Here is a 16,772-nt window from a genome sequence, read left to right as displayed (position 1 = left end):
TTTATATATGATACTTTAAAAATTAGTATATATCACTATCTTCTCTTTTGAAGAATAACTGTACTAAAGATGATGAGTAAAGTGACACAGTGGAAAACTGTGTATCTCTTGACTTGCAAAATTACATTGAAATGTCTTTATAAATAACTCCTCTATTTGAATAGAGTAAAAATTAAAGCTGAGTTTTTCATTTCATTTCTGGAGACCAATTAAAAATAATTTAGTGAACTTGAAGATTTGAGGTGTTTGAAGCTCTCAGTTAATGACGTGGTCCTATTTGACTTATTAGCCTTTTTTAAACTCTTGATTGTGAAGCCATGCATCTATGGAAGTAAAAATATAGTATAGTTCCATTGCAGAGAAACCAGTAATGTGAAGAAGACTCTTACTTTCTTTGTTCCCTTCCTTTGTAAATAGATATGAGTGTTTTTACTAATCAAAACATGCTGAAAATAATACTTAGAACTGTAGAGCTTCATTTTTGCCTTTCTATAATTTTTACAAGTTATCATAACAAATATTTTGAATAGCTGAGCAGAATGATATGGATGTTTTTGATTTCCTAAATCTTATAAAATCCATATTTAGAAGTATAAAAATAAAGATCCTATACTGTATATGACAGATGATATACCTTTAATGAGTTATAAGTCACAGCCTCATAGTATTCTAGTAAAGCATTTTTAATATTCTTAATAAAATAAACAGAGCCTCAGTAATTGACTTCACTATACATTTATACAAAAAAAAAGGAGTGTGGCCGTTTTACGATATTTACAAGGTCTATATGTAGTCAAAGTGTGAATTATTCCTTTCTGTTGCATTTTAAGTGATTGTACAGCTTTCAGATTGCTGGAGGTTCGGTTCTCTCATAAATGTATTTTCTTCTATCTGTACTTCAAAGGAGAGTATATTTTAAACTGAAGAATATGATTGTTTATTTGGAGTAAAGGAACTAGCTTCCAGTTCCTTGAAAAAACCTTCTTGTTTCGCTAGTATTTTTTTCCCAGGACCAGGAAAATCGTTATTTGGGGACCTAACCTACTATATCCTAGCTGATGGCTCAGTAGTTACGCATACTGTGCCAATATTTTGAATCTCTGGGCTTTATTCAGCATTGTAATAGCTGTATTGTTGTGCCTCTTTTGTTACTGAAAGGGATTTCAATGGATCCTATTTTGAGGCTCCATTCAAACCTTGAAACACATCTTTAAAATAGAAAGGGACAAAATTGGGGTTGTTTGGGTTTGTGAATGAGTAGAATCCATACTCTATGCTCTGTAAGTACATATTGCAATATTGCAGCTTTTTCTTTCTGATGTTCTTTACTTTCCCCTCTCACTGTGTAACAATTGTGTCTCCTGTTCCTTTTAAAATTGTATGTAGTCTTTGTAATTAGAGATGGAAAACAAAGCCTAGAAGAATAAGGAGAAAAGAAATCCTAGGGAGAAAGTTTTAACAAATGCTGTGTTATGAAGCTAGCAGAACTCTTATGTAGAAAAACTGACAATGGTAGGGGTGAAGTGCCAGAGGTTCTTTCTACCATGGAAACTGTTTTAGCATTCATTCTACTCCTAACCCAGGGAACAGAAAGAAAATCAGTATAAATCATGAGGCAAACCAACTCAGATTTTGTTTTTTTAAGCAAACCATATGTGAACTGTTATTTATCCATCAATAAAATTATCTGGTGATAATTAAAACCAGAACCAGACTTTTGCTCAAGTTTCTGGAGCTAAATAAAAGATAAGTAATATCACCATATTTTTAAACAAAGGTAAATCAAAAGGTAGTTTTTGTTACATCCCATCTCCAAATTAAGTTTAAACAAAGAAGACCATGGAACATACTGATTTCCCCCAACCATCTTCAGTGCAATAGAAAGAACCACCTCTCCAACAGCCCATCCAAGATTCCAATTTATAGGAAACTGAAGAGAAACTAGATACTTCATGTATTTTGGGGTCTCACAAGAGAGATGTGATTTTACTTTGTATCTTTGTCATTGGCTACTCCCTCCTGTTCTCCAGTTTGTATGGGAGAACAGGGCTGATTGAGTTTCTGGTATTTTTTGTTTTTGTTTTTTGCTGTATTCTACAGTGGATCTTGGAGGCAAGATCTAATGTCTGCAAGTGGAAGGCATTAAGTTTTCATACTGGTTTATTTTGCTGAAACTATGTAGGTATTCAAATGCCCTATGTTTTTAAACTAACAATATTATTTATATAATAAGATTTTAATGTCTTTTCAAATATATGGGATTCATCTAATGTGTTCTTCAATCTTGGAAGTAAAATTCTGTTTTATTTTTATATAAAATATTGAATCCACACTCCACTTGCATTTCTTTTTGTAAATGAAAGAAAAAGTTGGAAAGAACGCTGATGTCTTGCTATATATAGACTTGAGAAAAACTACTATTTTCTCTTTGCAAAAATTTACATGTTTAAAATGTTATTTTTGCAAGAATTTGCAAATTTCATTCAGAGTAAAACTTTGTCATTTCTAATAACAAATATGGTCTTTCTCATGAACATGAGAAAGTTGTGACATTTTTTATCTAGGTGGAAATTTGCCATTTTCACAGAGAAATTTCCCCATGTCTGTTGTGACACATCTTATTCAGTTTGAAAAACTGATATGAATCCACAAAAACAGAGACTAATAAAATATGTTTTGAAATCAATAGATTAAATGCCTGCTTCTTTTTAGGTTTCAAAATATTAAATAATAGACTTCACAACATCTTATATCAATGAAGTTATCTTAATCATCCCTGCAGTAATAGAACTAGAAAAATACAGGACTTCTCCAAGACAGTAGAATTAAGATTTTTTTCTCTTTGTTCTGCATAACCCCTTGATAATAAATTCCTAGTTAGTGTGCAACCCTTTTTCCTGTTAATGAATATCCTGTTAACCTAATCTTCTAAATTATAGTTAAAATATAAAGTTGAAAATAAAATGTAACTTAAATTGAGCAAATGGATTCTGACTAATATTTAAGCAAAAGTTTATGAGGAAAGATTTTTCTTAGGGCCTTGAATTGATTGATTCAGAATTTTATTTTGATTCTTCAAATGTAGCCACCATAAAAATATACAGATGTCCAGAACAGGTAAATCATAAATATATAACATTAATATTTTGCCTGTATCTAATTTTTCCAAATATGAAATTAAATGGACATCCTATATGATTAATATTGACTTGACTGACTTTTTGTGTCTCTGTTTATTGTTCTTTTATGAAGAGGAAACTCCAAGTACCATTACTATGGGATTCGTGTCAAGCCAGATTCCCCTCTTAATCGTCTGCAAGAAGACATGCAGTATATGGCTATGAGACAACAACCCATGCAACAGAAACAAAGGTAGACTCTGGAATTATCATTGACATGTCAAAGCTATGTATTTCTTTAGATGTTCCATCTCCTTTTTTCTGAACAAGTAGAACAAATACCTAAGTGTGCAAGAATGTCGCTATTGTTGACATGCTTTCACTACAGACAGTTCTCAAATATGATTTAGAATTTCATTCTATTTTCCAAATCTTTTAAAATTACTTATCAGACAGCGTGTTTGTCGCCTTTAAGTAAATGTGACATCCCAAACTATTCACATAAGGAAACTAAACACAAACCGTAAGGAGCATCTGGAGAAATTTGTCAGTATTCATGAGCTTCTTACTTGTTAATCTGCATATCCTTCAGGTCATTCTTTTTGACAGTATAAATTCTTGCAGAATGTTTGGGACGTCTTACATTTTCTTTGACTCCAACTTTCCTAGATGTATAATTGTAGATATTAGATCTGTAAGAGATCTTAAGCATTCATGAATGGATGGATGGATGAATGGATGGATGAATAGAATCATAGATCTTAGAATTGAAAAATACATCAGTCTAGTCTGGCCCCTCAGCCTTGTGGCAGTCAAAGCATGAAGACCCCTGTTTTTTCAGATAAATCCCAGAGAGGTTAAATGATTTGTACAAGCCCATAATGCTGCTACATAGCCAAGGGCCTTCTGTCTCATGTGACTTATATCACAGTTTGGAGTAAAGTGAAAAATCTTTCCCTCTTTACCAGTATAGCTCAACCATGACAGTAGCTACAGTTTTTCTTTTCAATTGAACATGCAAAATTAGGTAGGAGAAAGGAGGACTGCACCTGGTGTAGTTGGCCTAATCCATTGATCAGTCTCCCGAAGCCATTGATCTGGGATGGTGAGTCACCGTGGTGAGATCTCCTCCACATCATACTACCTTAATGAGAAGCCTTAGTTCCAAGTAGCTGCTGGAGAAAAAAGTATATCACGCCGTAGTCCTTTATCTATTTAGTCAGCAAGCACCAATTGAGTCTCTACCATGTGCTAGGCCCTGTGTGCAGAGATAAGACACAGTCCTTACCTTTGAGGAGTTAAGAAATTAGATGAGAAGGCACATGGGAATTTTTTTTTTAAGTAATGCAACCTAAGAAATGCTAAAACAAAGCTTTGATCAAGGAACTATTGGAGTACTTTGCTGAACTATTTCAGCAAAGTCTGGGAGAGGGAGGATTGGGAAGTTTCACAGAGAAAGTGCTATTTGAGTAGGGAATTAGAGGGATCAGAAAAAGAGAGGAACATTCAGGCAGAGGGAATAATGTAAACAAAATCACCACCGAGAGGTAAAGTCCATGACGTCTTTGGTGAATGCACTCTGATCTGGTGAGGTTGATATTGCGGGAGAAGAATTGAGAAGAAGATTGGGTACTTTAACGGGAGATGAGATTTTAAAAGTAGTTTGGATCATAGATGAAGGAATTTGGTTGTATATGAGGCTAATGAGTTTGTTCTTTGTGGTTAGATACTGTGCAAGTTTTCAAAGACTTGCTTCCAAGCAAAACAATGACACTTTCAAATTTTTTCTAGAGAGATTACTTTTTGATTTGGGGCAAGACATATTTAGTGGGAAGAGACTGGCAGTAAAGACACTTGTTAAGTGGATTTAACACAGTCATAATTTCTAGTGCGAGTATTCAAGACTGAAGAGTCAGTTCAAGATTGGCTATTATATAAATTATTATGTTTTCTCAAACTTATTTTTTAAATTGCTGATTCCTGTTTTTTGAGGTATAGTCAGTGAAATATACTAAGAAGGGCTCTGGGAAAAAAAAGCCATAAAACAGTCCCTTGTATAGTTGGAGACAGAGTTTGTGTCAAGTGGAATAAACTGTTGTTGTCGTGAGTTACCATTATTGTTTCCACCTGTTAGTGGCAATACCATAGCTTTTACTTTCTGGTGTGGTCTCTGCGCTCATGCATAGCAGCACTACACATTGGAGATGTTGGTGCAATAAAGAAAAAAAGATTAATTCAAAAATAATATATACTCAAACTTAAATATGAACAATACCTTGGTAAACTGCACCCAAGACAGCTGAAACTTACTTCGTCCAGTGATTTCACTGCAAAGAATCCTAGCAAGTTTTCATGGAAATGGAAGCCTTCAAGGGACATTCTTTATACAAAGCCTGGGTTAGGTAAGCAAGACCAAGGAATTACAAAGGTCTCCTTATGAAACAAATTTCAGAGCTATAAAGATTAATGAGCCATGAAAACCCTGCAATATAAGTATAGTAATTATTGCTTTTAGAATTAGACATAATATGGTTGTATTTAAGAAGTGATATAAAATTCTCAGTAATATTCATAAATTGTACCAACTTTAGTTTCTTATAGTGTTTGCTTTCTTATGAAATAAGAATGTTAGAGAACCAAAGAAGTACTGAAACTTCCTTTAATTTGTTGTTGTTGTTTTTTAATGGTACAAGTTTTGGATTATGGACAGTTGCTCTTGGAATGGTGTCTTGGATAACTGCTTGCATTGTTAGTGTTATCAACTTCACCAACCCCTCACTGGGATTAGGACAGAGGGAGGTTTCTGTTGTCTCTCTGAAGGATTATATCCCTGGCAACATTGATAGGCCTTAAGTGAAGCCAGTTACCGCATTTAGAGGAAACACTTGGACAGGAGAGGAAAAGTGTCTCTTCCTGATTCTGGATGCAAGGGTTAAGAGTATTTGTTGAAAACAATGAAAAAGGGACTTATTGTACTGTTTGTTTTATGGCTTATAAAATAAGGTGATTCCAAAACTCAAATGATTCTACTGAATATATTAAATTTCACATAAGAAGAGACTGCCATTCTCCTGTTAAAGTACAAGTGACATTTGAAAGGTTTAAAATATTTTATACTAGTATTTAATATTTTGGAATATTCAAATTGTTTAAATGCCTCAAGGTTTTTTGTATGCATCTATATGTGCACATCTTCCATAGTATAAACGTACATGCTTCACCTGTTCTTATAGTAAGAAAATTCAATTATATGCAGTGATTATTTTATCAAATAAAAATTTGTACATTTTTTCTGATAAGTTTGGAATCATTGTAGTTGTAGCATTAATGATGGTTATTGTTTTGCATAGCTTTATAATTTTTAGAGCTCCTTTACATATGATATCTCATTTGAAGCTTTGATAGGGTAGTAGAGGAAATTTCCCCTTATCTACAAATCAGATTCCCAGCAACACCACCATATGGGAACATAACCATGAGTCTGGAAATAAATGGAAACAGCTTCTGACTGTAAAACAGATGTCACAGAGCCCTTAGTTTAGCTTAATTGAAAAGATGAAGCCATCCTCAAGTCATTTACCTAAAATAAAGGAGCAGATTAGAGCCCACTTGATTCATAGGCAATCATGAGATATAACAGCTGACAAGAGGAAATATAAGTAGACAAGGGTCTTTGATTCACTTTTGGGTTACTCAACTCAGCAGTCTGTACACATTCATTGGAGGGACACATAGACTTAGGCATTCCAGTAGGCCCTTTAAGTATCCCTATAGTGGCTAAAATCTAGTCTAACACAGTGTAATAACTATTTGGCATGTTGATGACATTATAGGTAATCAAGAAGAGGTTAACTACCCTGGTTAAGGAAACAGGAGAATGTGTAATAGTTGGTTTCTTTTAATACCTTCTGTTGAAAATATTTCATGTGAAAATAACTTCTGCACTTAAATGAGGTAGTCTTCAGTTTTCAAGGAAATTCACTCATGGACTAATTTGCTTACCCTAATTTAGACAATAAATAAATTAGGTTATTATAGAGCAAAAAGGAGATGAGTAATTTTCAGCTTTACAAACTAAGTAAAAATGTTTGCTGCAGTTTATTTCTAATATTTAAAAGAAGCACTCAGAGAGTGTTGGCCCATGTATGTCAGCTATTCTTCCAAATCCTAGTAGCAAAAGTGGTGGAATAGAGCCAAGTGTGTTTGACAATGTGCTTGGCTGTGTTTGATCCCAGTAGCCATTCTCAAAGTATTAAACTGCATATATCATTCCTTCAACAAATACATAACAATCAATGGTTGCATATAGAATATGTCCATCACATCTAAAAGAGAATTCACAGAATCATAGAAAGTTAGAGCTGGAAGGGAGAGGTCACCTAGCGCACCTCATCCTCTTGATGAGAAAACTGAAGTCCATAAAGGATAGATAATGTATCCACGATCATATAGAAACCAGGACAAGAACCCAGTCCTCTTGTCTTTGTTCTTATAAGAATTCCGTCCTTGAAGAGGTAATATAACCCAAAGAGAAACGTGCACATGTAATAAAATTTAAGGGGAAAATCACACTTGAGTATGTCCTAAATAAGTGAGGAAATGTGCCGCTTTCTGCCTCTGTGAATGGTGTTTTCATAGGAATTGGATTCTGTGAAAGAGGAAATCTTTGTGGCACTGAGGAGAGGAAAATAGAGGCCAATTGGAAAGATGTGACAGCAAGGCTAGTTGGCTGTAGACAGATGTGAAAGCATGCGTGTTCCTAAGGAGGGAGGACAAGAACCTTTGTCATTTGAAGACCTTTCTTAATATAGTTTCATAGATTAGTGGAATGAACCTTATATTTAAAGGTGGGAAATAGGGATTTGAATACAGGCTGCTTTGGCACTTCAGTGTGTGTGACTGAACTTCACTGAACCTCAGTTTCTTCATCTGCAAAATAGAAATAATAATAGACTACCTCAAAGATTATTTTGAAGTTCAAGTGGAAAAAAGTATATAAAGGGCTTTATAACTGGAAATATCCAAGTGATAGGATAAAATAATAATTATTATCATTATTATACTATATGCACTAGAGAAAATATTTCTTTAGAAAGTATTTCTTTAAGAATAAGGCTGTTTTGGAGAAGAATGAAGCCTGGCAATTGGGCAAGTTTGGCTTCCATTTCTCTATACCTCCAGGCCTGTGGTTTCCAACTGTGATTGATGTTAATAGTTAACAGTTCCTCTCCTGGCCATAAATTCCCTGGTGTCATTACAGAGATAAGCATCTAGGGCTGGTAAATTGCTCTGAGGCAGCTGAGGGTGGCAGGAGGGCAGGAGTCTTTAGTGGGAGGATGATCAGGTATCTGCATTTGGCTTTTAGGAGATAAACAAGGAATCTTGGCACTGAGGTATTTGATGTTCACTGCCACTGCAGCAAGTCCTTGCTGTAAATATATTTTCCATTGAAGATGGGAGAATCATAAATAATCACATTCAGTAATTATTAAGTATAGTCATTCATGTAAAGTTTAATACTAACAGTCACCACTTATCCTTCTGATGAACATTTATTGAACTTGTAAATTGTTCATCAATAAGCACTTTATGTGCAAGATCTCATTTGGCAACTATATCATTATCTACTGTTAAGCAAACTGAAGCTCATTTAATTTTACTGTATGCAAGAAGCTCACTAATTTATTTTTTCCTAGATAGAGCTGCAGATGCCCTTTTTCGTTTTTGTTGCTGTCTTGACATCAGGTGGAGTCAGGTTGTCATTCTCCAAATAAAGGAAGAGTGGGAGCATTCCTGTAGGATCAGTTTAACAGAAAGGACCAGCTGTAGATAAAAGAAGTATCCTAAAGGTGTCATACATATTTGTAGCAAGAATATATCAGGTCTATACAGTTAACCCTAAATTACCTACGCTAGGAGAACTCAATGAAATTCATGAGATAAGGGAACCTTATTTACCTCTTTCAACATTGCATTTTCAGCACCTAGGAGAGCAGTGAGCACATTGTCATTTGTGAAATGAATGAATGATCCATAGACTTTTATTTCAGGCAGCAGCTTCAACCTCTTCCCTTCCCTACCTCTCCCACATTTCCTACTAAAACTGATGCAATTAATACAAATACCCCCATTTGAGTTGAATTTTTCCTCCTATCCTTTCCCAATTATAGATGTAGAGCTAATGACAAGACAAATACTATGAGAGCCACCAAGGATTGAAGAGATGTAATAACTATCATTAACCAGCAGGGTTGATGTTAGAAGTTGTTTAGATATAGAAGTATTCAGTGTGGCATCAAGGAGTTCATTACTATTCTGAAAAGATGGCACTCAGCATTATTTTCTTTTGATCTGTTCATGTTTATATCATTTAGTTCATTTCAGACCTCAAATCATCTACAAATTTTCTGGGACAATTTTTCCAAAGAGAATCTCAAGATTCCAGCAGAAAATTTTAGCCTTTTGTCCTGATTGTCATGCAAATCAAATGATTGTGTACCTTCTAGACTTATAAACATAATAATGACCCTAAATGCCTATACAGCTCAGATTTTGCATCTTTCATGTACATTTTTCACCTGATTCAAAGGTCGTTTTCCAAATGTTTCATTTAGTCTGTTGAAAATCCTTCCACCTGGTACTGTTAGTTGAATGTGATGGTAACTATATACCATTCTTTGCCTTCCATTGGACTCCTTCAGTGTCTTTATGTGTGAGATTATTGACAGAATTAGATATTATTTTACAGAAGAGTTACAGCTGTCCAAGTTCTAAATAACAGCTATAACTATCCCCATGGGGGAAGATTCCTAATAATTTTCCAAGTTCCTGTGTTAGTGACAGGTTTCAGGCATACGCTCAGCTATTAAAGTATTAGAGTTTCTTTGATTTCTTAATCATTAACAACTTTAGCTTTGATTGCCCAGGGAGTTGCAAGCTGTTAAAATTATCATTTGCCTCTTACTAATTTTGAAACCAAGAGCTGTTTCTTCATTTGATGTAGTACAGGTCTTTCTCAGAGCGCACACAGCTCAAGAGCACTAAGAATCTACTATAAGAAAACCTATTCTAAAACAATGAATTTGTAAAATAAATGGGCGTAAAAGCAGAGAATTCTTAAATACTGAAGAGTTCAGTTTTTTAAAAGATTCGACAAAGAATTTTTTTCAGTAGAAAACGTATCTTTTTTTTACAATTTAGTATTTAAATAGTGATTATTTTCTGTTAAAAAAGAGAGAGAGAGATAGGAAATCTGAAAGCTGTGTTTCAATGTTAAAAAGTCACTTGAAATTCAATCAGAGTTAAGATAATGTTGGATTATCATGTAAGTCAATGGAATATTAAAAAACATCCTGGAAAAATTCTATTTATACACAGCCTTTTCAAAGTCATGCCCCTACAATACTTTACCCATAGTAAATACTCAATAAATATTTGTTAAATAGATTTGCTATATGTTAAGATCAATTGATGGTGTGATAAAATGAAATGTTACCTTGAGCATTCATTCATACATTCATTCATTCATCCACCATCCATTCAGAGATAGTTATTTACATTACAAATGTAGTTTATTGAAAAATTGAGAAATGATGACTTATTTTATGAAAAATGACTTTTCTGTAATGTTCTAATTGTATTTCTACAACATTGGGCTGAAGGAATTTATTATTGGTCTGAGAAGCTCCTGTGGTCTAGTTTTGTGCAGGCTACTTAAATAGTACATGAGAAGCTAGTTAAAATAATAAATTCCTAATCCCCATTCTCAAAGATTTTGTTCAGTAGATCTAGGGTGAGCCTAGCATTTGAATTTTTTTTTGAAAGCTACCCAGATACTGATATACAATTAGGTTGCAAAACCTAATATAATATCATCTAGAACTGTTTCTTCCAAAAGAGTCAGTTACCACAATTATTTGCTTAGCTTATGTATAATGTGCCTGTTCAACTTCCTGTTAAACTCCCTCCTTCTCTGGGAAGCCCCAGCCCTCTGAGGTGATGGGAGGGATAGGATGTTTTCCTTAGACAGGACATCAGGAAAAGTAACATCTAGCTTTCCTCAGTTCAGTATTTCTAATTTCTGGTGATTCCTTCTAAGTATCAATACAGTGCCAGGCAATACACTGTGGATATGCCACTACTTAAAGCAGGAAAAGCAAAAGTCAACACTACCTGGTAGCTCTCTCATACTTACAGGCCCACACTAATACTGTTCTTTATATGAGCCCTATCCCTGCCCTTTCTGATGTCATTCTTTATGTCACAAAGCCCTCCCAAACTTGTCTTCACACCTTTCTCTAAAGAGATAGAATGGAAGGTTCTGGCTTATAGAGGTCCTATTCTTGCTAACCCAGGCAAGCAAGAATGGATACACATAGTGCATCTTCGCCCAATCCATTCAATCTACCTTTCACTTTGTGACCCTTACTCTGCGCTTAGAATTAGACCTCTCATTTTACAATTCTGACTGTATTTTCTTTTTTCTTCACCTCTCCTAAGTAAGATTTGTTCTTAAGTACTGACCTGTACAGTTTCTCCAGAATTAATCAACTTATTTCCTTTTTGTCTACAAGCTAATCTTGATGTATTTTCCATCTCCTGTGTAATAGAATGTACCTCTAATCAGTCCTTCCCACTCAATATCATTATTATTAAGCATAATCATACATTAATTTTAATGTATTGTGACTTTGAGTGCTTATTAAAAAAATCTCTTTCTCGTTTGGAACTGCTGCTGTCTACATCTTTCTAAGGAAGCAGATAATTTTGCTTGCAGACTACAGGCTTGCTAAGCACTATGTGCAAGTAGATAGTGACATAGCATCTGTAAGATGTCTATATGTCAGTCTAAGACGAATATATGTCATATCCTTTTACGGTCCTTGATACTTGTGCCTATTAAACATCTGTAGTATATTAGACTCTGTGCAGGATAAAGCATAGCTGGGCAAAGTCTAATAATTACCATCTCATCCTATACTGAAAGTTAGTATAATTGAAGACTATAGGAAATACTTCCATTTTTCTCTTCTCCAGAGTAAATAATTCAAATCCCTTTAACCACATTTGTTTATTAACTCCATGAACCCCAAACTCCATTAACGTAAATGAAGAAACATGTTTAAACAATTTTAGCCTATTTTATTAGCGATATAAAACTTCACAGATGAAAAAGGGAGGCTAAAATCAAATGAAACCTGGAATGGATCAATGAGGACAAAAGCGTCCCTAAATACATTCCCTAAAGATAAAATCACTCAAGTCTTCTAGAACAGAATGGTTAGCAACTGCTGCCCCACACAAGTACCCCAAGTTCTTGCCTCACAAAGGTTTTTTGTTTTTTTTTTTGCCTCTCTAAGATGATTCTTTAAGGAGGAAAAAAAAATCAGAAAAACATTCAATTTTTTATAAATGGCACTTCTAGCACATCACAATACTAACCCTTGTGTTATCTCTTGGTGTGGCCCCAATTGAAGAGTACTTCCAGATTTTTTTCCCATTAATGAAAAGAATAGGTTTGAGTTCTTTTATATCATTAGAAAATAACAACCAACATTTTGGTGGTACACGGTCATCACTAAAATGATAACAAGAATGAGTGTGCTGTACCCTTTTTTCACCCTGTTCATCTTCTGACTTTATTTTTGCTTTTCATATAGTCCTTTGTGAGATGCTATCACATAAGAAATACATGTAAATGTCATTATGAGTGACTTTGCAGTTTTTCGTGGAAATTTCATTTATCTAAGTCATAATTAATAACATTCAAGATGGAATCATTTCCTAAGGCAACCTCAACGTTAGTTTGTGCAGTGTTTCACCAGGTCCGTTCATTTCCTGTCTGTGGTCAGAGTGCAGGCATCTTTGAGTGTATCTTGTTCATGTAGTGGGGACATTGTTACTCACAGTAACTTCATATTAATGATACAGTTAACTTATGGTATCAGTGTACGAGTCAAGTATCTGGGTGGTGAGAATATTAGGTGGTTCTGTTTATAAATATAATTAGAAATGGGAAAAAATGGAAGGACAAACAACATAAAGTGCATGATGATATCTCTAGGTAATAAGCTCATTGTAGATTTTAACTTTTTCTTGCATTTATCTGTTTTTTTTAATTTCTAAAATGAAGAAAAATATATGAAATCTTAGAGAAAGAAGAAATTATAGTTGCTGCTTATTTCTTACTTTGTATTTGCTTATCCTAGGAGACTTACCTATGCATTTTTTGTATGTGGTATTTCTCTCCCAAGCAGTCTTTCCTTCTTGCCCATGCTGCTGAAGCATCTTTTCTCTATTTTAGCAGTATGGAAAGTTCATGAGTTTGTATAACGAGGACCTAAATATAAATACATAATTGTAGCTGACTTTGATTCTTTTTATTTTTTAAATTTGATAACCTAGGTTTGTAGATGGATTTTTGCATGCATTTTGCTGCAAGCTGATGCTTATGGTCTTTGTATTTGCAGATGTGGACAGGAGTCAGAGGAGATGAATGTGTTGCTATGCATGGGAGGCTTTAGGTGATATGAAAAACAGTATGGTAGAATTTGTAGGCTGAATCATATTTTGGAGATATTAATTAAATGAAAGCCATTCATTAACATTTCTCAGGCCCAATGTCCTAGATCCTAATACAGATTAACATCCCAATGTATTTAACATGTTTCTCCCTTGATCCATTGGCCATTAAAAGTTATGTTCAAACTGTGTATTAAAACTATAATCATGGACATCTTTGCTACTGCTGTCCAAAGAAATACCTCCTAACACTTTCATTCTTAGCTAAATTTCTGAATTTTTGAAAATGGGTCCCCTTCCTGAGCCCCTCCCCTTCTTTTTCCTTTTTACAATTTCAAAAATTTCTTCATCCTAACTTTATGAGACTGTCAAGGAAGAAAATCTTACAACTATCATAAGACATTAAAGAAGACAACAAAATTGAATGCCTTGGGAGTTTTGTGTAGTACAAAAAAGCAAGGAATAATTTGGTTTATTTGTTTCTTCCCATCTAATATTTTTAGGTACAAGCCTATGCAGAAAGTGGATGGGGTTGCAGATGGTTTCACAGGAAGTGGTCAACAGACAGGCACATCTGTTGAGCAAACTGTAATTGCCCAAAGTCAACATCATCAACAGTTTTTAGGTATGTTAAGGTGTAATGCATATTAGTTGCTATCAGGATTTTGAAAACAAGAGAACAACGGCAGTGTTTTCTCCAAGTACAATGTCTATTACAGATGTTAATTACATAGTTTTTTGTGTGTGCTGAAACTATGCACATTATATGATAGTTCTAGTTAATTTCTACTTTTTCGTAGAAAAAGAGCTTATTTTTAAAAATCTCAAGCTATGTAGAACTTTTAAATGCATATGAATTAAAAGCTCATTTCTATGAAATTGTTTTCCAGAATTTGTATTAATTGGGCATTTATGATCAAAATTGTGTGGTAGTTTCAGTAGTAACTTGAAGTGCCAAAAAGAATTCTCATTTCCTGCGTATAAAGTTGCATATGCATATAGTCTCAGATTAGAAAAAATTATTATAAACTTTTAAAAAGTAATTTATTCTTTTAAATTGATCACAGTATTTCCTACTTTTGTAATTTTATAGATGGTATACATGTTTCTTGTTATTTAAAGAGTTAAGGAAGTGGAACTTGAACCTTTTGCATATTCCTGTCATAGCTAAAGGTGCAAAAATGGCACTTTAATTGACAGCTCTTCTAGAGATGAACATGCATAGTTTCGGTACAACAGATCAAGATAAGTAGAAGCTCTCAGAGAGTGCGTGTGTGTATGTGTCTGTGTGTGTGTATATGTGTCTATGTGCACTTTCTGACAAAGACAACTGAAATGTACTCCGGGGTCAGAAGGGCTACTGAAGTTGAAAGCATTATGTTATGGTAGCATTCCCAAGCTAGAGTCCTCAAGTATATTCTTGTAGACCCTTGAGCTCTCAGCAAGAATCTTTATGTTTTTTATTTTGTGTCCTTATTTCAATTATAATCTTAAAAAAAAGTAAAAGCATATTCTGGATTACCTGGAAGACTAGAACGAATGCCGTTCTGCAGTTTTAGTTTCTGCATTTGTATTTGAATTTATCATAAGCTTGGCACCAAAGTGTATTACATTAATTGTCCAGAGCCAATGAGAAAAGAACAGAGAGAGACTTACTATGTAAATTGCTCCTTCATGCCAAGGGAAGGCTAAATGATGTCCCAGTGCTCCGTGTATAGGAAAGTTTCACAGCTCATTTGAATATAGAAGCATAATGGGAGAACCAGCCATCATGAAGTATGTGTTGGTATAGGGCTATCAAACTCAAAAGATCCTGCGCCGCAACAGTCAATACTGTATTCATGTTGCAAGAGGTAATTCAGTTACAGGACAACAGCATCATCTATCATATCAAATTAATGTTGTTAAGTTTAATGTTATTTTTTTAGGTTTCTTTGTACTTATTTTGTAGGTCTTTTAGTTTATGACTATATGAGAGGTATAAGCATAATAATAAGTTTAAAGCTAGATTTATTTTTATATACCTAAGTAATATAATGATAAAAATAACTAAAATTGATACTGGCCAGCTCAAGGTATTTTTCTTATCATAGGGGTCCTATATTGAGAGACACTGAGATATGTTATTTCCAATATAATCATAGTGAAAATTCAGTTTCTCTAGAATTTTAAAAGTATCCTCTCTATTCTTTTGTGCTGCTGCTGCTAAGTTTTGTTTATAAAATACTAATATGAAAAGTCCTTGCTTTTTGGACCACTGACCTTTAAATTTTTTTCTTTTTTAGTCTTCTTAAATTTGCCCTCATTAATCTGTAATTGGCACCATCCACAATAACTGTTTTTCTGTTGTGTTGTCATGGTAACAGATGCATCTCGAGCACTTCCAGAGTTTGGAGAAGTTGAAATCTCTTCTCTGCCAGATGGTACTACCTTTGAGGATATCAAGTCACTGCAGAGTCTTTATCGAGAGCACTGTGAGGTAAGTCTTTTCAAACATAGTCGGACACGTGCTAGGTTTTGCCAGGCAACTTGCTAAAGCAGAATAATCAAACATATTCCTAGAGGACAGATAAAGTTACTTCATATTTCTTTGAGCACTAATAAGTTATCTTTTCTTCATGTCTCAGGGAGAATAAATTTTACTTTCCATCTTCTTAGCCTATTCTAATACGAATCCTTTGATGAAGCAATTCCACTTATAGGTACTCATTCTAGAAAAATGCTTACATGTAGGGGAAGAGATAAGTGTACAGGGAACTTGTTGCATTATGGTTTTTAATGAAAAAGATTGCTTATAACTTCAATATCTAACAGGGAACTGAATAAATAAAATATGGTATGATCTATAGAGTAGAATGCTATGCAGCCATTAAAAAGAACAGGCAACTCTAAATGTACATTTTGGAACAAGCTCCAGGATTTATTTTTAAGGGAAAAAGCAAGATGTAAAACAGCGAGTATAATATACTATCATTTGAGTGAAAAAGAACCTGTTATATACATCTCTTCAGAAGAAAGAACAAAATATTAATGCTGGTTGCCTTTGGGAAGAAAACTTAGTGACTGGGAGTCAGGGGAAAGAGACTTAATTTTTCAATATACTCTTTTTACCTTTTGAATTTTACACCATAA

General features: G+C 34.1%; 1 protein-coding gene and 1 long non-coding RNA gene across 16 annotated transcripts in view; one reads left to right on the top strand and one right to left on the bottom strand.

The window, feature by feature from the left end:
* Nucleotides 1–16,772, top strand: part of RFX3 (regulatory factor X3) — a 307,605-nt gene that overhangs the window by 233,139 nt on the left and 57,694 nt on the right. For all 15 annotated transcript variants that reach the window (XM_082470961.1, XM_082470970.1, XM_082470974.1 and 12 more), the window contains 3 exons: nucleotides 3,253–3,372; nucleotides 14,144–14,265; nucleotides 16,007–16,119. In XM_082470961.1, the coding sequence (XP_082327087.1) occupies nucleotides 3,253–3,372; nucleotides 14,144–14,265; nucleotides 16,007–16,119 (355 nt within the window). The remainder of the gene's footprint in view (nucleotides 1–3,252; nucleotides 3,373–14,143; nucleotides 14,266–16,006; nucleotides 16,120–16,772) is intronic.
* Nucleotides 1–16,772, bottom strand: part of LOC309665036 — a 143,505-nt gene that overhangs the window by 123,039 nt on the left and 3,694 nt on the right. The gene's annotated exons all lie outside the window — the stretch shown is intronic.

The sequence above is a fragment of the Balaenoptera physalus genome (assembly GCF_965194825.1).
Source record: "Balaenoptera physalus genome assembly, chromosome: 7".
Classification (NCBI taxonomy): domain Eukaryota; kingdom Metazoa; phylum Chordata; class Mammalia; order Artiodactyla; family Balaenopteridae; genus Balaenoptera; species Balaenoptera physalus.
This window is presented reverse-complemented; position numbering and strand designations above follow the sequence as displayed.